Source organism: Hemitrygon akajei, unplaced genomic scaffold (assembly GCF_048418815.1).
Source record: "Hemitrygon akajei unplaced genomic scaffold, sHemAka1.3 Scf000057, whole genome shotgun sequence".
Classification (NCBI taxonomy): Eukaryota; Metazoa; Chordata; class Chondrichthyes; order Myliobatiformes; family Dasyatidae; genus Hemitrygon; species Hemitrygon akajei.
In genome coordinates this window covers 6,248,119-6,272,267 of record NW_027331943.1, presented here as the reverse complement: position 1 = coordinate 6,272,267, position 24,149 = coordinate 6,248,119, and the positions used below count along the sequence as shown (strand labels likewise).

At 45.0% G+C, this 24,149-nt stretch overlaps 1 protein-coding gene across 1 annotated transcript; it reads right to left on the bottom strand.

The window, feature by feature from the left end:
• Positions 1 to 2,334: 2,334 nt before the first annotated feature.
• LOC140721502 (NACHT, LRR and PYD domains-containing protein 3-like) lies at positions 2,335 to 23,912 on the bottom strand. The gene is made up of 7 exons (XM_073036318.1): positions 23,749 to 23,912; positions 20,139 to 20,226; positions 18,376 to 18,542; positions 15,569 to 15,740; positions 15,405 to 15,470; positions 9,814 to 11,569; positions 2,335 to 2,441 (listed from the first exon to the last, which is right to left on the bottom strand). Exons 2-7 carry the CDS (start codon positions 20,146 to 20,148, stop codon positions 2,351 to 2,353), a joined length of 2,262 nt encoding a protein of 753 aa, XP_072892419.1. The 5' UTR covers positions 20,149 to 20,226; positions 23,749 to 23,912; the 3' UTR covers positions 2,335 to 2,350.
• Positions 23,913 to 24,149: the final 237 nt, after the last annotated feature.

The following is a 24,149-nucleotide window of genomic DNA, read 5'->3' as shown; positions in this document are numbered from 1 at the left end:
GGAAGATTATAAGGCTAGCAGGAAGGAGCTTAAGAATGAAATCAGGAGAGCTGGAAGGGGCCATGAGAAGGCCTTGGCGGACAGGATTAAGGAAAACCCTAAAACATTCTGCAAGTATGTGAAGAGCAAGAGGATAAGACGTGTCAGAATAGGACGAATCAAGTGTGACAATGGAAAAGAGCGTATTGAACCGGAGGAAATAGCGGAGATATTTAATGAACCATTTGCTTCAGTATTCATGACGGAAAAAGATCTTGGCAATTGTAGGGATGACTTGCAGTGGACTGAAAAGCTTGAGAATGTAGATATTAAGAAATATGTGGTGGAGCTTTTGGAAAGCATCAAGTTGGATAAGTCACCGCGACCGGAAAAGGTGTACACCAGGCGACTGTTGGAAGCGAGGGAAGAGATTGCTGAGCCTCTGGCAATGATCTTTGCATCATCAATGAGGACATGAGAGGTTCCGGAGGATTGGAGGGTTGCGAATCTCGTTCACTTATTCAAGAAAGGGAGTAGGGTTAGCCCAGGAAATTATAGACCAGTGAGTCTTACTTCAGTGGTTGGTAAGTTGATGGAGAAGATCCTGAGAGGTAGGATTTATGAACATCTGGAGAGGCAAAATATGATTAGGAATAGTCAGCATGGCTTTGTCAACGGCAGGTTGTGCCTTACGAGTCTGAATGATTTTGTTGAGGATGTGACTAAACACATTGATGAAGGAAGGAAGAAGATGCAGTGTATATTGATTTCAGCAAGGCATTTGATAAGGTACACCATGCAAGACTTATTGAGAAAGTAAGGAGGCATGGGATCCAAGGGGACATTGCTTTGTGGATCCAGAACTGGCTTGCCCACAGAAGGCAAAGAGTGGTTGTAGACGGGTCATATTCTGCATGGAAGCCGGTGACCAGTGGAGTGCCTCAGGGATCTGGTCTGGGACCCCAAGTCTTTGTGATTTTTATAAATGACCTGGATGAGGAAGTGGAGGGTAGGGTTAGTAAATATGATGATGACACAAAGCTTGGGTTTGTTGTGGATTGTGTGGAGGGCTGTCAGAGTTTACAATGGGACATTGATAGGATGCAAAACTGGGCTGAGAAGTGGCAGATGGAGTTCAACCCAAATAAGTGTGAAGTGGTTTACTTTGGTAGGTCAAATATGATGGCAGAATATAGTATTAATGGTAAGACTCTTAGCAGTGTGGAGGATCAGAGGGATCTTGGGGTCCGAGTACATAGGACACTCAAAGATGCTATGCAGGTTGACTCTGTAGTTAAAAGGGTGTTCAGTGTATTGGCCTTCATCAGTCGTGGGATTGAGTTTAAGAATCGAGAGGTAATGTTTAACAGTTGAGAGATTATGAGGGGGGATAGATCGAGTTGATGTGGATAGACTTTTTCCATTGAGAGTAGGGGAGATTCAAACAAAAGGACATGATTTGAGAGTTCGGGGGCAAAAGTTTAAGGGTAACACGAGGGGGAATTTCTTTACTCAGAGAGTGGTAGCTGTGTGGAGCGAGCTTCCAGTAGAAGTGGTAGAGGCAGGTTCGGTATTGTCATTTAAAGTAAAATTGGATAGGTATATGGACAGGAAAGGAAAGGAGGATTATGGGCTGAGTGCTGGTCAGTGGGACTAGGTGAGAGTAAGCGTTCGGCACAGACTAGAAGGGCCGAGATGGCCTGTTTCCGTGCTGTAATTGTTATATGGTTATATGTTGCAGCTATACAGGACCCTGGTCAGACCCTACTTGGAATACTGTGCTCAATTCTGGTCACCTCACTATAGGAAGGACGTGGAAACCATAGAAAGGGTGCAGAGGAGATTTACAAGGATGTTGCCTGGATTGTGGTGCATGCCTTATGAGAATAGGTTGAGTGAACTCGGCCTTTTCTCTTGGAGTGACGGAGGATGAGAGGTGATTTGGTAGAGATGTACATGATAATGAGAGGCATTGATCATGTAGATAGTCAGAGGCTTTTCCCCAGGGCTGAACTGGCTAACATGAGAGGGCATAGTTTTAAGGTGCTTGGAAGTAGGTACAGAGGAGAGGTCAGGGGTAAGTTTTTTTACACAGAGAGTGGTGAGTGCGTGGAATGGGCTGCTGGCGGCGGTGGTGGAGGCGGAAACGATCAGATCTTTAAACTCCAGGAAGGCTACATGGAGCTTAGAAACATGGAGGGCTATGGGTAAAACCGAGGTAATTCTAAAGTAGAAACATGTTCGGCACAGCGTTGTGGGCCGAAGGGCCTGTATTGTGCTGTAGGTTTTCTATGTTTGTTTCTACTGATCACATTAATTTTCAGTGTCAGACACGCAGTGACTGTAAACACAATCTCCCTCAGTCTGGTACTTACCACAGTTTCTGTATTTTACACTCTGGGTTCCTCAGAGCTGCAGACACCAGTTTCACTCCTGAATCTCCCAGGTCATTCCCCCCAAGTCTAAACACAAACAGACATTGATGAATAAAGTGATTCAAACCGTGGGTCTGGGGGAATTTCTCTCACTTGGATATTTCAGGAAACATTAAACCCTTCAGTAAATCACTGATTGGAGTTCCCATCACAGTCAATGTCCCTCACTGACCAGCTCCAGCGTATTCACCAAATGTCGGTAATTTAGTCTGTCGGTGTGACCCTGTAAACTCCACATATTCTCTCTCATTTCCAGATGGCTAAACAAAATGTTCCACACAGAAATGCAGGAATGTCAATGGGACACAGTGAAATAGACCCACCCGAGCTAAAGGGATGGGGAAGGGAGATCCCAGAGGAGGAAGTGTAATGGGGAAGAGAGATCCCACAGGAGGAAGGGGGATGGGGAAGTGAGATCCTACAGGAGGAAGGGGGATGGGGAAGAGAGATCCCACAGGAGGAGGGGGGATGGGGAAGTGAGATCCCACAGGAGGAAAGGGGACGGGGAAGAGAGATCCCACAGGAGGAAGGGGGACAGGGAAGGGACATCCCACAAGAGGAAGGGGGATGGGGAAGGGAGATCCCACAGGTGGATTGCTCCCCGTGCTATGTGCTAGTGGGGCTAGAAATAGGAAGATAATTCAGCTAAATACGTGGCTGAGGGGATGGTGCATGAGGGTGGGGTTCATGTTTCTGGACAATTGGGCTTTCTTCCAGGAGAGGTGTGACCAGTTCGAATTGGACAGTTTGCACCTGAACTGGAGGGGACTAACATCCTTGCCGGTAGGTTAGGCAAGTTCTGCTCAGGGGGTTTTAAACCAGATTGTAAGCAGAGGGTGCAGTGTGTTAGAGCTGGTAGTGATGTGGAGGAGGATATGGGTCATGTGAGGACTGCTTGTATAGACAGATATCAAAGGTTTGTACGTGATAGAGATGTTCTCAGGTACATCTATTTCCATACGAGGAGTATTGTAGGTAAGGCAGATGAGTTTAGGTCGTGGATTGGCACATGATGATATCGACATCATTGCCATTAGTAAGACTTGGTTGCAGGAGGGGCAGGACTAATAACTATATAAACATATAACAATTACAGCACGGAATCAGGCCATTTCGGCCCTTCTAGACCGTGCCGAATGCTTACACTCACCTAGTCCCACTGACCCGTACTCAGCCCATAACCCTCCATTCCTTTCCTGTCCATATACCTATCCAATTTTACTTTAAATGACAATACCGAACCTGCCTCTACCACTTCTACTGGAAGCTCATTCCACACAGCTACCACTATCTGTAAAGAAATTACCCCTCATATTACCCTTAAATGTTTGCCCACTAACTCTCAGATCATGTCCTCTTGTTTGAATCTCCCCTATTCTCAATGGAAAAACCCTATCCACGTCAACTCTATCTATCCCCCTCATAAGTTTAAATACCTCTATCGTCCCCCCTGAACCTTCTATGCTCCAAAGAATAAAGACCTAACTTGTTCAATCTTTCTGTGTAACTTAGGTGCTGAAACCCAGGTAACATTCCAGTAAATCTTCTCTGTACTCTCTCTATTTTATTGACATCTTTCCTATAATTCGGTGACCAGAACTGTACACAATACTCCAAATTTGGCCTTACCAATGCCTTGTACAATTTTAACATTACATCCCAACTCCTATACTCAATGCTCTGATTTATAAAGGCCAACATACCAAAAGCTTTCTTCACCACCCTATCCACATGAGATTCCACCTTCAGGGAACTATGCACCATTATTCCTAGATCACCCTGTTCTACTGCATTCTTCAATGCCCTACAATTTACCATGTATGTCCTATTTGGATTATTCCTACTAAAATGCAGTACCTCACACTTATCAGCATTAAACTCCATCTGCCATCGTTCAGCCCACTCCTCTAACTGTTCTAAATCTCTCTGCAAACTTTTAAAACCTACTTCATTATCCACAACGCCACCTACCTTAGTATCATCTGCATACTTACCAATCCAATTTACCACCCCATCATCCAGATCATTAATGTATATGACAAACAACATTAGACCCAGTACAGATCCCTGAGGCCCACCACTAGTCACCAGCCTCCAACCTGACAGTTATCCACCACTACTCTCTGGCATCTCCCATCCAGACACTGTTGAATCCATTTTACTGCTTCAGTATTAATACCTAATGATCAAATCTTCCTAATTAACCTTCTGTGCGGAACCTTGTCAAGGGCCTTAATGAAGTCCATATAGACAACATCCACTGCTTTACCCTCGTCAACTTTACTTGTAACCTCTTCAAAAAATTCAATAAGGTATGTCAAACATGACCTTTCACGCACAAATCCATGATGACTGTTCCTAATCAGACCCTGTCTATCCAGATAATTATATATACCATCTCTAAGAATACCTTCCATTAATTTACCCAGCACTGACGTCAAACTGACAGGCCTATAACTGCTAGGTTTGCTCTTAGAACCCTTTTTAAACAATGGAACCACATGAGCAATACGCCAATCCTTTGGCACCATCTCTGTTTCCAATAACATTTGAAATATTTCTGTCAGAGCCCCTGCTATTTCTACACTAACGTCCCTCATGGTCCTAGGGAATATCCTGTCAGGATCCGGAGATTTATCCACTTTTATATTCCTTAAAAGCACCAGCTTCATGTTCCGGCGTTCCGTTGTTTCAGACGTGATAGGGGTGAAGGATGAAAGGGGAAGGAGTGGCATTACCAGTCAGGGAGAATTTCACAGCTGTGCATAGACGGGACAGCCCGGAGGGCTTGTCTACAGATGCCATATGGGTGGAGAGTGAGGAACGGGGAAAATGTGAGCACACGAATAGGGTTGTATTATAGACCGCCCAATAGACAGAGAGAATTGGAGGAGTAAACCTGTAGAGAGTTAGCAGACCAATGTAAGAAACAGAAAGTTGTAATCGTAGAGGATTTTAAATTTCCGCATATTGACGGGGACTCCCACTCTGAGAAAGGGTTAGATGGTGTGGAGTTTGTCAAATGTGTTCAGGAAAGTTTTCTAAATCAATATATTGAGGTACCAATGAGAGAGGGTGCAGTACCTGATCCCCTATTAGGGAATCAGACAGGTCAGGTGACAGAAGTATGTGTAAGCAAACATTTTGGGTCCAGTGACCATAATGTCATTAGTTTCAAGATAATTATGGATAAGGATAGGACTGGTCCACCAGTTAAGGTTCTGAATTGGAGAAGGGCCAATTTTGTGGAAATGAGAGAGGATCTGGGAAAAGTGGATTGGGTTAAGTTTTCTGGCAAGGATGTGTTCAGTAAGTGGAAGGCCTTCAAGGGTGAAATTTTGAGAGTGCAGAGTTTGCATGTTCCTACCAGGATTAAAGTCAAAGTTAACAGGTATAGGGAACCTTGGTTTTCAAGGGATATTGGCGATCTGGTTAAGTAGGTGTTTAGCAGGAATGGGCAACAAGGAACAATTGAGGTACTTGAAGAGTATAGAAAATGTAAGCGAATACTAAAGAAGGAAATCAGGAAGGCAAAAAGAAGACATGAGGTTGTGTTGGCAGATAATGTGAAGGTAAACCAGAAGGGTTCCTACAAGTATATTGAGAGTAAAAGGATAGTAAAGGACAAAATTGGTCCTCTAGAAGATCAGAGTGGTCATCTATGTGTGGAGCCTCACGAGATGGGGGAGATCTTAAACAGGTTTTTTGCATCAGTGTTTTCACAGGAAACTGGCATAGCGGATATGGAATTAAGGCAAACAAACAGTAGTGTCATGGAACATATAGAGATTAAAGAGGAGGAGCTGCTTGCTGCCTTACAGTGAGTAAAGGTCGATAAATCCCCCGGGCCTGACATGATATTTTCTCGGACCTTGATAGAGACTAATGTAGAAATTGCAGGGGCCCTGGCAAAAATATTTTAAATGTCCTCAGCCACGGGTGCGGTGCCGGAGGATTGGAGGGTAGTTCATGTTGTTCCGTTGTTTGAAAAAGGCTCCAAAAGTACACCAGGTAATTACAGGCCAGTGAGCCTGGCATCAGTAGTAGGTAAATTATCAGAAGGTGTTCTGAGAGATCGGATATACAAGGATTTGGACAGCCAAGGGCTGATTAAAGATAGTCAGCATGGCTTTGTGTGTGGTAGATCGTGTTTAATAAATCTTGTAGTGTTTTTCAAGGAGGATACCAAGAATGCATATGAAGAAAAGGCTGTGGATGTTGTCTACATTGACTTTTGTAAGGCCTTTGACAAGGTCCCACATAAGTGGTTAGTTCTAAAGGTTCAGACACTCGGTACCCATGGAGAGGTTGTAAACTGGATTCGAATTGGCTGTGTGAGAAAAGACAGAGAGTGGTAGTGGATGATTGCTTCTCAGACTGGAGGCCTGTGACTAGTGGGGTGTCTCAGGGATCTGTGACCTACAGACCATTGTTGTTTGTTGTCTGTATCAATGATCGAGATGATAATGTGATAAATTGGATCAGCAGGTTTGTGGATGATACTAAGATTGGAGGCGTTGTGGACAGCGAGGAAGGCTTTCAAAGCTTGCAGAGGGATCTGGACCAACTGGAAGAATGGGCCAGAAAATGGCAGATGGAATTTAATGCAGACAAGTGTGAGGTGTTCCATTTTGGAAGGACAAATCAAGGTACGACAAACACGATAATCGGTAGGGCACTGAAGAGTGCGGAGGAACAGAGGGATCTGGGGGTTCAGATACATAATTCCCTGAAAGTGGCGTCACAGGTAAACAGGGTTGTAAAGAAGGCTTTTGGCATCCTGGCATTCATAAATCAAAGAACTGAGTATAGGAGTTGGAATATTATGGTGAGGTTGTATAAGACATTAATGAGGTCAAATGTGGAGTATTGTGTGCAGTTCTGATCAGGTAAATATAGGAAGGATATCAGTAAGTTTGAAAAACTGCAGAGAAGATTTACTAGGATGTTGCTGGCTCTTCAGGAGTTGAGGTACAAGGACAGATTGAACAGGTTAGGACTTTATTCCTTGGAGGATAGAAGAATGAGGGGAGATTTGATAGAGGTTTACAAAATTATGAGGGTATAGACAGGGTAAATATTAGGAGAGATAAATATGAGAAGACATGGCTTCAGCGTGAAAGGGGAAGGGTTTAGGGAGAGCATTAGGAGGAACTTCTTCACTCAGAGAGTGGTGAGAGTGTGGAACGAGCTGTCATCTGATGTGGAAAATGTGGACTCACTCTTCAGCTTTAAGAATAAATTGGATAGATACATGGATGGGAGAGGACTGGAGGGTTATGGACTGGGTGCAGGTAAGTGGGACTAGGGGAATAAAGTTTTGGTACAGACTAGAAGGACTGAATGGCTTGTTTTCTGTGCTGTAGTGTTCTATGATTTTATGATTCTATGGGGATGAGAGATCCCACAGGAGGAAGGGGGATGGGGGAGAGAGATCCCACAGGAGGAAGGGGGATGGGGATGAGAGATCCCACAGGAGGAAGGGGGATGGGGAAGAGAGATCCCTCAGGAGGCAGGGGGATGGGGAAGAGAGATCCCACAGGAGGAAGGGGGATGGGGAAGAGAGATCCCACAGGAGGAAGGGGGATGGGGAAGAGAGATCCCACAGGAGGAAGGGGGATGGGGAGGAGAGAACCCACAGGAGGAAGGGGGATGGGAGAGAGAAATCCCACAGGAGGAAGGGGGATGGGGAGGAGAGATCCCACAGGAGGAAGGGGGATGGGAGAGAGAAATCCCACAAGAGGAAGGGGGATGGGGAAGAGAGATCCCACAGGAGGAAGGGGGATGGGGAAGAGAGATCCCACAGGAGGAAGGGGGATGGGGAGGAGAGAACCCACAGGAGGAAGGGGGATGGGGAAGAGAGATCCCACAGGAGGAAGGGGGATGGGGAGGAGAGAACCCACAGGAGGAAGGGGGATGGGAGAGAGAAATCCCACAAGAGGAAGGGGGATGGGGAAGAGAGATCCCACAGGAGGAACGGGGATGGGGAGGAGAGATCCCACAGGAGGAAGGGGGATGGGAGAGAGAAATCCCACAAGAGGAAGGGGGATGGGGAAGAGAGATCCCACAGGAGGAAGGGGGATGGGGAAGAGAGATCCCACAGGAGGAACGGGGATGGGGAGGAGAGTTCCCACAGGAGGAAGGGGGATGGGAGAGAGAAATCCCACAAGAGGAAGGGGGATGGGGAAGAGAGATCCCACAGGAGGAAGGGGGATGGGGAAGAGAGATCCCACAGGAGGAAGGGGGATGGGGAAGAGAGATCCCACAGGAGGAAGGGGGATGGGGAAGAGAGATCCCACAGGAGGAAGGGGGATGGGGAAGAGAGATCCCACAGGAGGAAGGGGGATGGGGAGGAGAGAACCCACAGGAGGAAGGGATCCCACAGGAAGAAGGGGGATGGGGAAGAGAGATCCCACAGCAGGATGTGGGATTGGGAAGATAAATCTCACAGGAGGAAGGGGGTTGGGGAAGAGAATTTCCACAGGATAATGGGGCATGCCAAACAGAGATCCGACAGGAAGAAGTCGATGGGGGAGAGAAATCCCACAGGAGGAAAGGGTATGGGGAAGAGAGTTCCAACAGCAGGAAGGGATGGGGAAGAGAAATCCATAGAAGGAAGGGGGATGGGGAAGAGAGATCTCACAGGAGGAAGAGGGATGGGGAGGAGAAATCCCACAGGATGAAAGGGGGATGGGGAGGAGAGATCTCACAGGAAGGGGGGGGGGGGGTTGTATGGAAAAGACATCCCACAGGAAGATGAGGAAAGAGTAATGGAGAGCCTACAGGAGGAATGGGGATGGGGGCGAGATTCTAAAGAATGGAAGAGGGACTGGGATGAGAGGTCCCACAGGAGGATTCCAAGGGTAAACGATAATCCTACAAGACAAGTGGATGCAGATATTTTTTGTACGTGTGTGTTGGGTCTGAACAGAGGCCCAGAGGAGATGCGCCCTCGCTCTTTGCGTATCTGGAAGTGAGCAAAGTCACACACGGGGAAGGGCAGGGGTGGACAATCTCACAATGGTATTTCTTTCCTTCTCACTGGGACAGTCTGCTGACGGTCTCTTGTCCCTCACCGGGAAGGGGGTGTAAATCTCTGACCCACCTGCTGCAGTCAGTGTCGGTCTGGGTGTCAGTAACAGTGAGAAGGAACATTGTCAATGGACGTGTCACAGGCAGCGAGAAACACGGCCATTCCTGTGATTTACTACCATTAAACCAATGGCCGTTGTTCACTGATCTGATGAAGTCTCCAACATCCCTTCACAAGGAACCACAGAACCCTCCTGTCCTTGGAGAATTACTGACTGACCCATTGGGCATTTGTCGCAATTCCTCACAATCCTCACAACACGATGAGACAGTTTCACAGTTCAGAGTGAGAGATAAACTAGGTTACCTCAACTCCTGGCACTTGTGCAGCCTGGGTCCCAGCCGCTGGATTCCTTCACACTGAATGTGACAGTTCCCCAGGTCGAGGTGTTTTATTGTATCACAGAGTCCGATGACATGAGACAGGACCGCGCAGTCAATCGGGGTCAGTGTCATTTCACTGAATGAAAGTGTTTTCACAGATCCCAGTACGGCCTGAGCCAGTCCGCGATTCTGAGACTCAAACAGGTAGTGCAATGCGTTCAGGAGGCTCCTTTTACCAGCTTTACTCCATGTGTTTCTACTCTGGCGTTTAACCTCCTCCTTCACCCAGTCAATCACCCGGCAGGTTGTTTGATGAGGAAATGGGCCCAGAAACTCCTCCAGGCCCCGAGCTGTCATTGGGGAGGAGAGACCAGCAACAAAACGGAGAAATACCTCAAATCGCCCATCTGTCGTGCTGTGGACTTCTGTAAGGAATTTCAGGATATCCCCGGAATGTGGATTCAGGAATTGTGCGACTGCAGCTACAAACTCTTGGATGGTGAGGTGTGGGAATGTGTACACCACGCTCTGGGCAGAATCCTCTCTCTCCAAAAGCTCCATCAGGAACCCGGACAGGAACTGCGAAGGCCGCAAATTGTAGTTGATTAAATCTCCATCTGTAAACACAATCTTCTTCATGGACACTCCTCTGAAGGCCATCTGACCAACCCTGAGTAACACATCACGGGGGTTCTCAATCTCACGGCCGTGGTTTTTCAGGATGTTGTAAATATAGTAGGAGTACAGTTGGGTGATTGTCTTGGGAACTCGCAGTGGGTCCCTGACTCTTTGTGTGAAGAAGGGGCCCAGTGCCAGTGCGAGGATCCAGCAGTAGGAGGGGTTGTAGCTCATGGTGTACAGGATCTCGTTCTCCTTCACGTGTTTGAAAACAGCTTCCGCCACTGTCTGATCTTCAAAATGTCTGATGAAATATTCCTTCCGTTCCTCACCAACAAATCCCAGGATTTCAGCCCAGACACTGATCTCTGCCTTTTCCAATAAATGTAACGCAGTGGGGCGGGTGGTCACCAGCACTGAACTCTCTGGGAGCAGCTTGTGCTGGATTAAACTGTACACAATATCAGACACGTTGCACTTGAATTCAGGATCTGTGCATGTGTACTGTAATTCTGTGTCTCTCCGACCATCAACAAAGTTGATTTTGTCCTTGAATTCATCCAATCCGTCGAATATGAACAGCAGTCCCTCTGTGTGTTTCCAGACCTCTCCCAGGATATTCCCAAAGTAGGGATAATGATGCAAAATCAGTTCTTTCAGGTTTATTCTGCAGTTAATGGTGTTTAAATCCCGGAATTTGAAACTGAAGACAAACTGGAATTGTTGGTATATCTTCCCCGTGGCCCAGTCATAAACAATCTTTTGTACCATTGTTGTTTTCCCAATACCTGGGACTCCAGCCACTGCGGCGGACATCCCGGATTTGTTTCTAAAGACAGATCTTTTCAATTTTTGAACAAAGCTCTTCTTGAATAACTGATCAGTCCGGATTTTTTCCAGCTTACCACGGAGATCTTTTTCTCTCCACTCCTCGTGGTCTCTGCCTCTTGCCAGCAGCTCATGTTCCACCAGTGTCCGATCTCGAACAGTAGAAATGACCGTGACCTCAGTGTATCGATCAACCAGCTGGAAAACCTTCACCTTCTCCCTCATCAGGATCGTGTTCACTCTCAGTGTTTCAGTCTGTGCCCGCAGAGTCTCCTTGTGTTTCCTTCGAACATCTTATGACGGACAGAAATAGGTTGTCAATGCCTGATCTGATGAACATGGAGCTCACAACATATTTTATTTAATAAAAAAACTACTCGTTAAAAACACTGTTTGTGTGAAATCGGGTGATCAGAGATTACAGTGTCTGAAAATGAACGATTCTGATCAGATTCAGATTCGCTGTTAAAGGCTCCACTCTCCCCTCTGTTGGTAGTTTGCAGATTCCCCGGTGTTCCAGCGAGCACCAAGTGCACACGTGATTCTGGAGAGGAGAGTGTTGTGTGGAGCGGGTGGTTTCACTGCTTTCACTGCTCAGCTGCTGCTCAACTGTGTAACCCTGCAGAGGGTAACGGTGGGGGAGGGGGGCATTTACTTGCTCTACTGACTTTTACTTTTCTGACAATGGACCCCATGTTCTTGACACTCCTTTAGGATGAAGCTGTCAGTACTGAGCCACAGAAAAGGAACATAATTTCAGTTTCCTTTTCCAGGCTGAGCCAGTCACGATGTAACACACCCCGCACTGGTCTACAGTCTCGTATTCTCCGAGGAGCTGGTACATGAAATCCGGCAATTCCCCGATGATACGCGGAAGAGCAGGAAGCTGAAGAGGAAGGCAGTGGGAATAGGGAACACTAAAGTCAGGAGGACAGGTAGGCGATTCTGTGGACACCGATGGTACTTTGCCTCTCAGGTGCCATTGTCCGAAATGTTTCTGGACGCGTCCACAATATCCTGAGAAGGGAGGTTGAGCAGCCAGAAGTCGTGACAAACATTGGTAACAACGACATAGGAAGAGAAAAGGGAGGAGGTCTGGAAAACCGAACACAGGGATTAGGAAAAAAGCTGAGGAACAGGACCTCAAAAGTAGTGATCTCAGGATTGCTGCCTGTGCCACCCGACAGTGGCAATAGGAATAGAATGAGGTGGCAGAGAAATGTGTGGCAGAGCATTTGGAGCAGGGGGCAGGAATTCAGATTTCTGGATAATTGGGACCACTTCCGGGGCAGGTAGGACCTGTACAAAAGGCACGGGTTGCACGTGAATCCGATGAGGACCAATATTCTTACGGGCAGATTTACTGGAGCTGTTGGGAGTGTTTTAACCTAAAATGGCCGGGGGACTGGAACTAGGACGATAAAGCTGTGGATAAACCAGCAGGTTTACAAGTAGATGATGGGTTTAACATGAATGTAAGTAAGGACAAGCCAATGACTGGGTTCAAATACAGACAGAGCAAACTGTTAAATTGTACCACATCCACAACATTCAAAAGGACGGAGATACTGGACTAAACGCATTGCACTTAAATGCACGCAACATTCAGAATAAGGTGGATGAACTTTTGGCACAATTAGAGATTGGTCGGTATGACGTTGTGGGCATCACCATGTCGTGGTTGAAAGAAGACCATAGCTGGGAGCTTAACGTTAAAAGATTTATGTCTTATCGAAAGGACAGGCAGGAAGGCATAGTCGGTGGTGGTGTGGCTGTGCTGGTTCAAGATGGAATCACATCTTGATAAAGAAGTTACATGGGGTTAGAGAATGTTGAATCTTTGTGGGTGGAGATAAGAAACTACAGGGTTAAAAAAAGCTTTATGGGAATCTTATATTGGCCTGCAAATAGTAGCGAAGGTGTGGGGTTGAGATTGCAAAGGGAGCTGGGAAAGGCGTGTCATCAAGGTGATGACATAATTCAATATGCACGGGGAATTAGAAAATCCAAAAAACTAGTTTTTTTGAAACTACTCAGGAAAATTCTGTCTTTGATTGGGTGTTATGTAATAGCTCGGATCTTATAAGGGAGCTTAATGTAAAAGAACCCTCAACTGGTAGTGATCATAATATGAGTGAATTCATACTGCAGTTTGAGAGGGAGAAGCATAACTTATGGTATCAGTATCACTATGGAATAAAGTGAATTACAGAGGCACGAGAGGGAAGCTTTCCCAGGTAGATTGGAGAAGCATAACTTATGGTATCAGTATCGCTTTGGAATAAAGTGAATTACAGAGGCACGAGAGGGAAGCTTTCCCAGGTAGATTGGAGAAGGATACCAGTGGGGATGACGGCAGAGCAGAGATGGTTGACGCTTCTGGGAATAGGTCTCAAGTTGCAGGATAGGTATGGCCCACGGAGGAAGAAGTTCTCAAGTGTCACGTGTCGGCAAACATGGTTGACAAAGGAAGTTAAGGATTGCATAAAAGCCGAGGAAAGGCCATGCAAGATAACAAAAGTGAGGGAAAGTTGGATGAATAGAAAACTTTTAAAATCCAACAAAAGGCAACTAAAAAAGCGATAAGAAGGGAAAAGATGAAATGTGAGGGCAGAAAAGCCAATAATATAAAACAGGATAATAAACACTTTTTTCAGTTATATGAAGAGTAAAAGGGAGGTGAGAGTTGATACTGGAACACTGGAAAATGATGTTGGTGTGACAGTAATAGTGGACAAACAAATGTCAGAATAGCTTAATGTGTACTTTGCATATATCTTCACTGTGGAAGATGCTAGCAGCATGCAGTGGTCTGCGAGTGACAGGAAGTAGGAGTGAGTGCCATTGCTATTACAAAAGAAAAAAGTTCTCGGCATACTGAAAGCCCTTAAGGTGCAAAGTCACCTGGGCCAGATGGACTGCATCCCAGAGATTCGAGAGAGGTTGCTGAAGAGATGACGGATGGATTGTTCATGATCTTTGAAGAATCACTTGATTCGGGCATGGTCCCGGAGGACTGGAACATTGCTATTGTCACTCTAGTCTTTAAAAGGGGGAAAGGCAAAAGAAGGAAAATTATAGGCCAGATAGCTAAAACTCGGCGATTGGAAAGAGTTGAAGTCTTTAATTAAGGTTGAGGTTTCGAGGTACTTTGAGACTAATGACAAAATAAGTTAGCAATGGTTCTGTTAGATTTCACGGTGGAAGTAAGAAGCAGGCTGGACAAAGGAGAGTCATTGGATGCCATTTACTTGGATTTTCAGAAAGCATTTGATAAGGTGCCGCACACGAACCTGCTTAAGCAGATAAAAATCTATGGTGTCACTGGAAAGATACTGGCACGTGGAGCGGAATTGCTGACAGGCAGCAGACAGCGAGTGGGAATAAAAGGGGCCTTTTTCTGATTGGCTGCCAGTGATTGGTGGTGTTTCTCAGGGATCAGTATTGGGACCGCTGCTTTTCAGATTGTTTGTCAATTATTTAGATGATGGAATAAATGTATTTGTGGCAAAGTTTGTGGATGATACAAAGATAGGTGGAGAGGTAGGTACAGCGATTGCAACAGGACAGAGGCCGACGGGAATGTCTGTTTATCAAACTCACAGAGGCCTCCGGGTACAGATCCCGAGATCGGGAAGGTGCCGGGTGTTGTGGCAAATGCAAATTGCTTCCTGTTCTCCAGCCACAGCAACAAAAACCTGTCTCCCAGACTCTGACAGTCTCTAAACAGGCCTCTAAAGAGACGTATTCAGACTCTCAGAGTGAAATAACAGCAAAAACCTGTCTCCCAGACTCTGACAGTCTCAAAACAGGCCTCTAAAGAGACGTATTCAGACTCACAGTGTGAAATAACAACAAAAACTTGTCTCCCAGACTCTGACCATCTCTAAACAGGCCTCTAAAGACACGTATTCAGACTCTCAGAGTGAAATAACAACAAAAACCTGTCTCCCAGACTCTGACCATCTCTAAACAGGCCTCTAAAGAGATGTATTCAGACTCTCAGTGTAAAATAACAACAAAAACCTGTCTCCCAGACTCTGACAGTCTCGAAACAGGCCTCTAAAGAGACGTATTCAGACTCTCAGAGTCAAATAAAGACTTTAAGGTTTCCATTCCATCGCTTACCTTCCAGATGCGGGGGCACTTCAGATAAACCCCGCTCGGTGTCCATGTAGGCGAATTGGCCGTCACCTGTTGAAACAGATTAACCTGCATGAAGTCTGTTCTGTGTAATACTGTAAATTCATCAGCATTTACATCTGTAGCACACAGTGTATTGTTCACCGTACCTCGTTCCCGTATTTCATTCAATATTCTGCTCAGCTTCGGTAAATGGTGATGTAGTTTCACAAAGGATTCCCACATCACCCTCCGGGCCCCGGAGCCCTTCTCCATCACCAGATCCAGGAGGAGTTTGGAAGCGCCCGCTCGTTTTCCCTTCTCCGCGAGGTCAGTCACGCTCTGTAATGAACAATGGGGAATATATTGAGGAGCGGAGGGATGGGTTCAAATCTACCCTGAACATGGACTGACCCGGCACATTCTGCTCGTCACAGATCACTGACAGCAATTGTTCGTAGCAGGAAAAAGAATTTAAAAGAAGTTAGCGTGGCCAGTGATGACTTTCTGAACGCCACAGATTGCGGGGTACTTATCCACTTGGCAAGGTTTAAAAGGAGCAGACATAGTGTGAGTGAGCCAGAGATAGGTAGGTTATTGAGGCTTTGTGTCAGCGAGGGTTCAGTGAGGAGAGGCGGAGGATTTAGGTAGATCTTGGGTAATATTTCCCTTCTCTGTTTCACTGTTAGAACAGTGGGAATGCCAGACAGCATACTGGGATGCTCTTCCTACTGGGTGCGGCAAGTCAGGGAGACCTCCAGTGTCCCTGACAACTGTACCTTCGGGAATTTCATCCAGCTGCAGCTTCTTACAGACTGTGCTGAGGAATTGGAGCTGGAGCTGGATAAACCCGGGATCACTCGGGAGACTGAGAGGTTGACTGACAGACTTTACAGGGAGGGAGCTATACCCAAGGCGCAGGACACAGGAAACTGGGTGACTGTCAGGAGGGGGAAGGGAACAGGCAGCCTCTACAGGAAACTCCTTGTAACAAGTATACGGCTTTTTGTTTCGGGGTATGGTCTCGCAGAGGAAAGCCAAGGTGATTATGCCTCTGGCTCTGAGTTTGGCTTTGTGACTCAGAAGGGATGAGAATTGCTGATCTGCACTGACAGGGGGAATTCAATGGTCAGGAGAACAGACTGGAGATTCTATTTACGAGAACAGGATTTTTGGATGGTGTCTTGCCAAGGTCAGTAATATCTCGTATCGACTCTGAAAGTTTCTTAAGGGCAGGATGAGCAGGTCTTGGTCCACGTTGGTACCAATGACAAGAGTAGGAAGTGTGATGAGATCGTGCAAAGTGATACAGATCCAAAATTTCTTGTAAGTGTTATCGAAGGTAGATGGCGTTGTAAAGCTTTTCGGACATGGGGCTTCATGAATCAAAATATTGAATACAGAAGTTGGGATATTATGTCAAAGTTGACGTTGCAGAGGCTAATTTGAACTAATGTGTACACCTGCCTCCCGGAAGGATATCAATAAGATTGAACGAATGCAGAATAAAATACAGATTGTTACCAGGAGTTGAGGATCTGAGATATAGAGGAAGTGTGAATAGGCTAGGACATTATTCCATAGAGTGTAGGAGGACCATGAGAGATGTGAAAGAGGTATACACGTTAATAAAAGTTATAGAGAGAGTTATTGCGAAAATGCATTTATTACTGAGGTTGGGTGGGACTGGAATTAGAGATCATAGGGTAATGATGACAGGTGAAAGGCAATATGAGGGGGAACTTGTTCACTCAGAGATTGCTGAAGAGCGCGGAACGTGCTGCCATCTTAATTAGTCGATGTACATTCGAGTTGATTATTTAAGATCAGTTTGGATAAGTTTATTCAATGGGGGAGTTATGGACGTCTCCAGTCCGGGTTCAGATCAATGGGACTAAGCAGATAATAGGTCGGTGTGGACGAGATGGACAGAAGAGCCTGTTGCTGTACTGTAGGGTTTGTTGACTATGACTAGGTGAAACTATGGCCGGGTTACTGTTGATTTTCGCCAGGGTGATCCCTGGTGAACCGCAGCAGCTTCACCCTTCACTGCCAGGCTCCATGAGGGGTCCAGTGCCAGCCAACAGCTGGAAACTGGCAGTGAGGAGCAGCCAGCAAACTCAGGACTATTGCGCGTGTGTGACAGACCAAAGCCGACTGGTGGTAATGTTGAGTAAGAAGTTTGGACTGAAATTGTCAGCTGCCTCACGTGGAATGTCGTGTTCAGTATGGTGTCTGGCTCTTCACTAATATTCATTCTGGGTGGCAATAGGTGAATGCACTCCAGTAGCACGAGGACCATTGGAAAGCTGTTTCCTTGTAATTCTATGTTAGCTGTAGATGTTTGGAATATTTTCAGTGGCACTAACGTTGCACTTCCCATGTTAACAGTATATGCTGTGGTAATTACAAACTCAAATTGGAAGTCACAAGGAACAGAAGGTAACAGAAACATGAGGCATGTTGGGATATTGATCAAAATAAGAGTCAGCAGTTCAAATGAGAGACGAGTCAGTGTTGCCTGAGTTGAAAATAGGGTTGAAGGTAGACTGAGAATGAGCTGAGAAATAAGTCACTATATATTTGATTTGTGGGAAACTCGTGGGTCATGAGAAGAACACAGATTGGTGAATGGCCACTAAGGTTGAACATTGGGAACATGATGTGATGTCAGACTGAGTGGTATAGAGTGGTTCTCTGTCCACTTGCAATGTCCGTCAAGTGTCACATCACTAAATTCACCAGTAAATCATTGCCTGTATCCTAATCTGTCTATAAATGAATGTGATCAGAAAACTGGAGAGAGGCTTGTATTGGTTAATGAAAGTTCAGGGTTTCCGCAGATGAAAACTCTTTTCTTGATGTTCACCACAAGCATTGCAGGATTTTCACTGCCCAGAGGTGCCGTTACACCGGTTCTGTCGGTCTGTGATTGATTCAGTAGAATCTACACTCAGTCTATGTCCCTTCCACTTACGTGATACTCTGGCCCGGTGAAGTGATCCTCGCCCATTAACATGAAGCCGACTCCCTCCACACCCTCCTCAATCGCCTGCTCCAGTCGCTCCTTGTAGAATCTCGTCAACCGGAACAGTTGGTGATCCTCACAATTTGACAGGAAGGCAGAGATGGCGGAGTTCAGATCTGTAGTCGGTCATAGAACATAAAATAGTAGATGTACCATGCGTATGCAGACAAGATGCCAATTTAAACCAATCCCATCTTCAGGAACATGATCAATATCCCTCCATTCCCAGCCTACTCATGAGTTCAAACGCCTCTCAGATGATGCTGAGTATCTGTTTCCAGTCCCTCCCTCGGCAGCTCATTCCAGACACCGATCACTCTCTGTGGAAAACATGCATCCTAAATCCCCTTTAAACTTTACCATCTAAACTTAAACCTGTTACCTCAGGTTTTTGTGGTGAAACTCGTCTGCACCCTCTACAGACCCTCCACATCATTCTCGATTTGTGCACAATACTGAAATTGTCTCTTAACCAACGTGTATCCAGTTACAGTCTAACATTAACAAATACCTCAACTCATCGTTAGCACACTACCAATTGTGTTGCCACCTTCAGGGAGCTGTGCACATCCATCACAAGACCCGACAGTACATCAATCTTATTATCAGTCCCAACATTCACTGTGCACATTGCTCGCGAATTTGACCTCCCAAAATGCAACTTCTCACATTTGCCTGAATTATCTGTACTTGGTGACTCTCTGTTCCTATTTTTAACTGGATGCTGAACACTTTGACAACAGTCCCAAATTTACTCAACTCCGCCAACTCTGTAAATCAATGAATAAGTCCACCCAGTATATCATATGATTAACCTATTTGATTCACACACACGACGCATGGCGAAACAGTGATCCTTGCGGACACTACTGGTCACAGACCTTCAGCCAGAACAACGCTCCTCTAGTGCTGACTCCATTTTATGTACCCAAGACGACTTTGAAATCAATTTACAGATTCTCAGCCCGAAACGTTGAAGGTTATTTTTTCTCTATAGGTGCTTCCTGACATGCTGAGTTCCTCCAGCATTTTGTACGGTGCCCTCTCCACTTATCATTTTGTTTTACTTTAATCCTATTCGCCAAGGTCAATTCATTGCTTCAGTAGCCCCCCCCCCCCCCCCCGATTCCCTGTGTACAATTTCTCTTGTTCACTGTCTCCTGCACCCAGCCCGTCCTCCCTCAATATAACGTTCTATAACTCGGCCACAGAAAACAGACACCGGGAACTCCCCTCACCTCCATTGTGCAACAACCCGTTAATTTGGGGAGAATTCACCATTGCCCTTCCAAACAGAAAACAACTTCTGTTTCTCTCAACGGCTGTCGGAGGCATTTCCCACATCAGGTCGTACCAAATGCTGATGGAAATTCTGTCTGTTCCCTCAACTGTTACATTGCCCGCTGTTATATTCCTGTCTGAGTGTTACCCACTCCTACCTTATTCAGGGGCTCCTTCTCCTTTCACTCAGGTGAAGATTTGTGTGGTGAGGGGAGTGATTCGACCATTCCCCTTGTTAGGTCCCTGCGCTGGAGCTGGTGAATTGTTCCAGTGCTCATGGATGCTTTACCAGTTGGAACAATGACCCCGTTTGATGGTACTTTCTCTCCGCCCCTTTATCGCCCAAGTTTATCCCTCTGAATTATTGATGATTTGACTTCACGTGTACCATGATGACAGAGTTTTAATGAGAAAGAGGCCAGTGAGCATACCTGTGTCCATTCTGACTCTGTCGTTGGTTGATTACCGTCTGCTTGTCTGATGTCCGGGTGGAAGAATGTCCCACCTGCTGGCAATGACCTGAATTACACAAATAAAAAAGTATGATTCAGTTACTCTGTCCTTCAAATTTAAAACACTTTTGTAAGGTCACTGCTCACTCTCCGACATTCCAGGGAGTAAATGGAGATTGGTACAAAGACCTCCAACTGAACACAAATTTCAAGAAGATAGCAAGGAAATATAAGGAAACTTAATTAAAGGAGCGATGCAGTGAAGTTGAAGAAGCCAAAAGAATTGGAAAAAAAGAGATCTGTTGCAGAAGATTAGAGAAATTAAAGGAACATTTCATGTAAAATGAGCATAGGAAAAGACAAAGAAGGGAAGGACCTTACAGAAGCAAAGGACATCAAAGGGAAATGGCAGGAACACACAGAAGAATTGCAGAAAGATCCAACAGCGAAGACATCTGCAATGACTCCCTCATCGATCTAGAGCCAGACATTCTGGAAAGTGAAGTCGAATGGGTGATAGAAAACATTGCCAATAATAAGGTTGCAGGATGTGACAGGATTTCAGTAAAATTGTTGAAAATTCTAAAAGGTGATGCTATAAAAGTGTTGCATTCAATTTTCCAGCAGATCTGGGAAAATATAAACAACAATGACTTTTAGGCTGGATTAAGGTCCGTTGTTATCCCAATACCCAAGAACGGAAATGTAAAGTATTGTTCAAATTACCGAAAGTTTTCACATGCTAGAAAGGTAATGCTAAAGATTGTGCAAGCAGGACCCGAGCAATATATGGAACACGAACTGCCAGATAGAAGCTGCTTTTAGAAGAGGCAGAGGCACCAGAGACCAAATTGCTAACCTACGCTGGATAATGGAGAAATCGCGAGAATTTCAGAAAAGTATTTATCTATGATTTATTGACTACTCTAAAGCCTTCAGCAGTGTGGTCCATAATAAACTATGGCAAATCCTTAAAGAAATGGGAATACCTGGACATCTGTTCTGCCTTATGAGAAACTTGTACAAAGAGCAAGAAGCAACAGTTAGCACGACACAGAACAAAAACTGGTTCAAGGTTTGGAAAGGAGTATGACCAGGCTGCATACTGTCACCCTGCTTATTTAATCTATCTGCTGAACATATGAGGAATTGAGTCCAGAGGACTCAAAATGTTGCAGTGAAAATTACCAGACAGAATATTAATAAATTCAGATATGCATGTGATACTATTCTAATGGCTGAAAGTGAGGAGGATCTGAAGAAGCTTCTAATGAAAGTGAAAGAAGAAAGTTGAAAGCTGGCTTCTTGCTCAATATTAAGAAAACCAGCCAGTCCTATTAACTCTGTGGTAATAAATGGAAAGGATGTGGAAACAGAGACGGATTTTATCTTCCCTGGTTCAAAGATTTTTATAGATGGTAAATGTGATAACCTTTTCAAATTTATTGGGTAGGAGAGCTATTTTGTTGCATTGGAAGGATCCTAATCCACCTATTGCTTTTTTTCTGGCTCTCCTCCATTATGTTTTGTTTAAACTTGGAGAAAATTAGAAGTCGGACGTTCGATGCATCTTTCAAATTTGAACAAACCTGGCCACCTTTTATTCAATATTTTCATAAGATCTAATTTCTTTTCTTTTCTTTTCTTTTTTATTTTTTTTTTTAGTTATTTTCTTTCTTTTCTTTCTGCCTCCGTGAAGTTTCAGATTTGACCAGAAGGACGTTTTGTTCTTTTTTTGTAATCTTGTCCTCAAATGGACTGCCCGGTCCCCCACTTTTTTTTTGTTTTAGGTTAGTTTAGTGTTTTTTTCTCTCCTATAAATAGAACATTTCCAGTCTTCTTTTGTATGAATTATCAAGAGGAGTTGTGGTTCTCTGTTTTTATATAATAGCCTAATATTATATTACACATCATTTCGACAGTGTATATCATTTTCTTTGTTTGTACCTTTATTCTATTTTGTATTTGATATAACTTCACCTCTGATTTGTATCTATTCATATACATTTTTTAATCAATAAAGAAAGATTGAAAATGATGGTAAGTGCAGCGTATTAAACGGCGCTTACTTCTGGGGAGGGTATTAATGGCAAATTTAGATAAAATACTGAAATGCAGAGACATAGCATTGTCTACGAAGGACCGTAGAGTCAAGTATATAGTATTTCCAGTTGTGATGTAAGGCTGTGAGAGCTGGACTATTAGTAAGGCTGAATACAAAATAATCAACGCCTCTGAACTTGGATGTTGGGGGAAAGTGTTCGTTGGACAGCAAGAAGATCCAACAAGTCAATACTTGGAGAAATACGCCAGACTGCTCACTAGGAAGCTTCAAAAGCTCAATTATTTTGACCACATCATGAGGGGACAGGATTCTTTGGAGAAGACTCTCATGTTCGGTAAAACAGAAGGCAAAAGAAGGAGAGGATGACCGAGGCTACGATGGATAGATAATGCTAATCAGAAAATGCCTATGCCCTTGGGGTATCTGAGAGAGGCAGTTTCCCGCAAGGGGGCTTTGTGTGCAGTAACGCAGTTGTATTTGGCTGTGTTCATGTGTTTTCATGTATGTTTTGAATGACTATTAAACTTGAACATAAATTGGACAATGATTGTATCATAAACAGAAAAAGAATTAATATAGATGTTTTCAGTCAATAGCAGACTTGTAAATGTTGTATTTTGTCCCTAATGCAGACAGGGAGCAACCATACTCCAAGCATCTGACCCCACAACACCCACTGGGACAGCCTGCTGGTCTAAGGTGCATCTGTTTACTCCGTAGTTTAAACCCAGACACCTCAAACAAAAGGCAGCCACTGGGTCCCTCCAGCCCACCGTGTCAGATAGTAAGATCGTGACTTGCTGTTAAAATCACCCCGACTCCGCACCTGCAGGCAACACTTTATTTGGTGTCCACTGAAAATATGCTGAAGCCTTCTCCATCCTAGCTCATTCAGAGGAGATAAACCTCCTGAACTCCCTCTTCAATCCGTCGCCCTTACAGCTCCGCCAACTCCTTGTTAAGGAAACTCCTTAATGAAGAAGTCCATATCCCCATTGGTTGGTATGCTAAATTGGTATTTGGTGTCACCAATGAGAGACAAGTAAATCTCACGTCAGTTCACAAGAGATACCGGGCACGCGCAGCATGCTTAAATCTTCTCAACGTCAGCCCGAGGGTGACGAATTTCCGCGAGAGGGCGCGCGTGGGCAGTGGGCGGGGCGGTGAGCTGGTGCACGCGGTAGATGGGGAGACCGTCGAGTCAGTAACAGGGACGGGGAGCGCGTCCCTCGGTCCTGTACCGTGCGGACCAGCTCACCGATTGTGTCATGGTCGATCTGCAACCTGCTGGGATACAACATTAACACACAAATCTCGATGTATATACTTAATCAATGTATGGTTTCTTTTCACTTGCATAATATAATTATTATGCAGAACTTATATTGACAGCACATCAGTAGACCTGGAATGATTGCAACTGGCACTTCTACATTTATTCAGTCTCACTCCAGCTATTTCCTATCTTCCTTGGTACAGAAATGTAATGTCTAAAGGAGCAGTGTTTGGGTAAATGAGACTCACCAAACTTTCTCCTGACTGAATCAATGGAATCTCCGAGTCAGAAGGGTTCTGTCGAATTGATGCTCTCCGTCCTCGGGCTGGTTCACTTGTTGCTGTTCCCTCGTTTTCAGTTGTGGTTTGCTTCCAGTTGTGGGCGTTTCTTCCAATTAACCTCTCGCCGCAGGTCTAACTTCAACGAAAGAAGTAATGAAGTATGTTACTAAAACAAACGAGATCAAAGCGTTAACCTGAAATTTAAATTTTGAACGCATATGTCATGATCCGAGTGAAAACATCTGTAACTGTCCCTCAAACTTTACAAAGCCTGATATGGGATACAAAGTTACAACTTAGTTCCTCCAGCATTTTGTGTGTGTTGCTTGGATTTCCAGCATCTGAAGATTTTCTCTTGTTTGTGATGG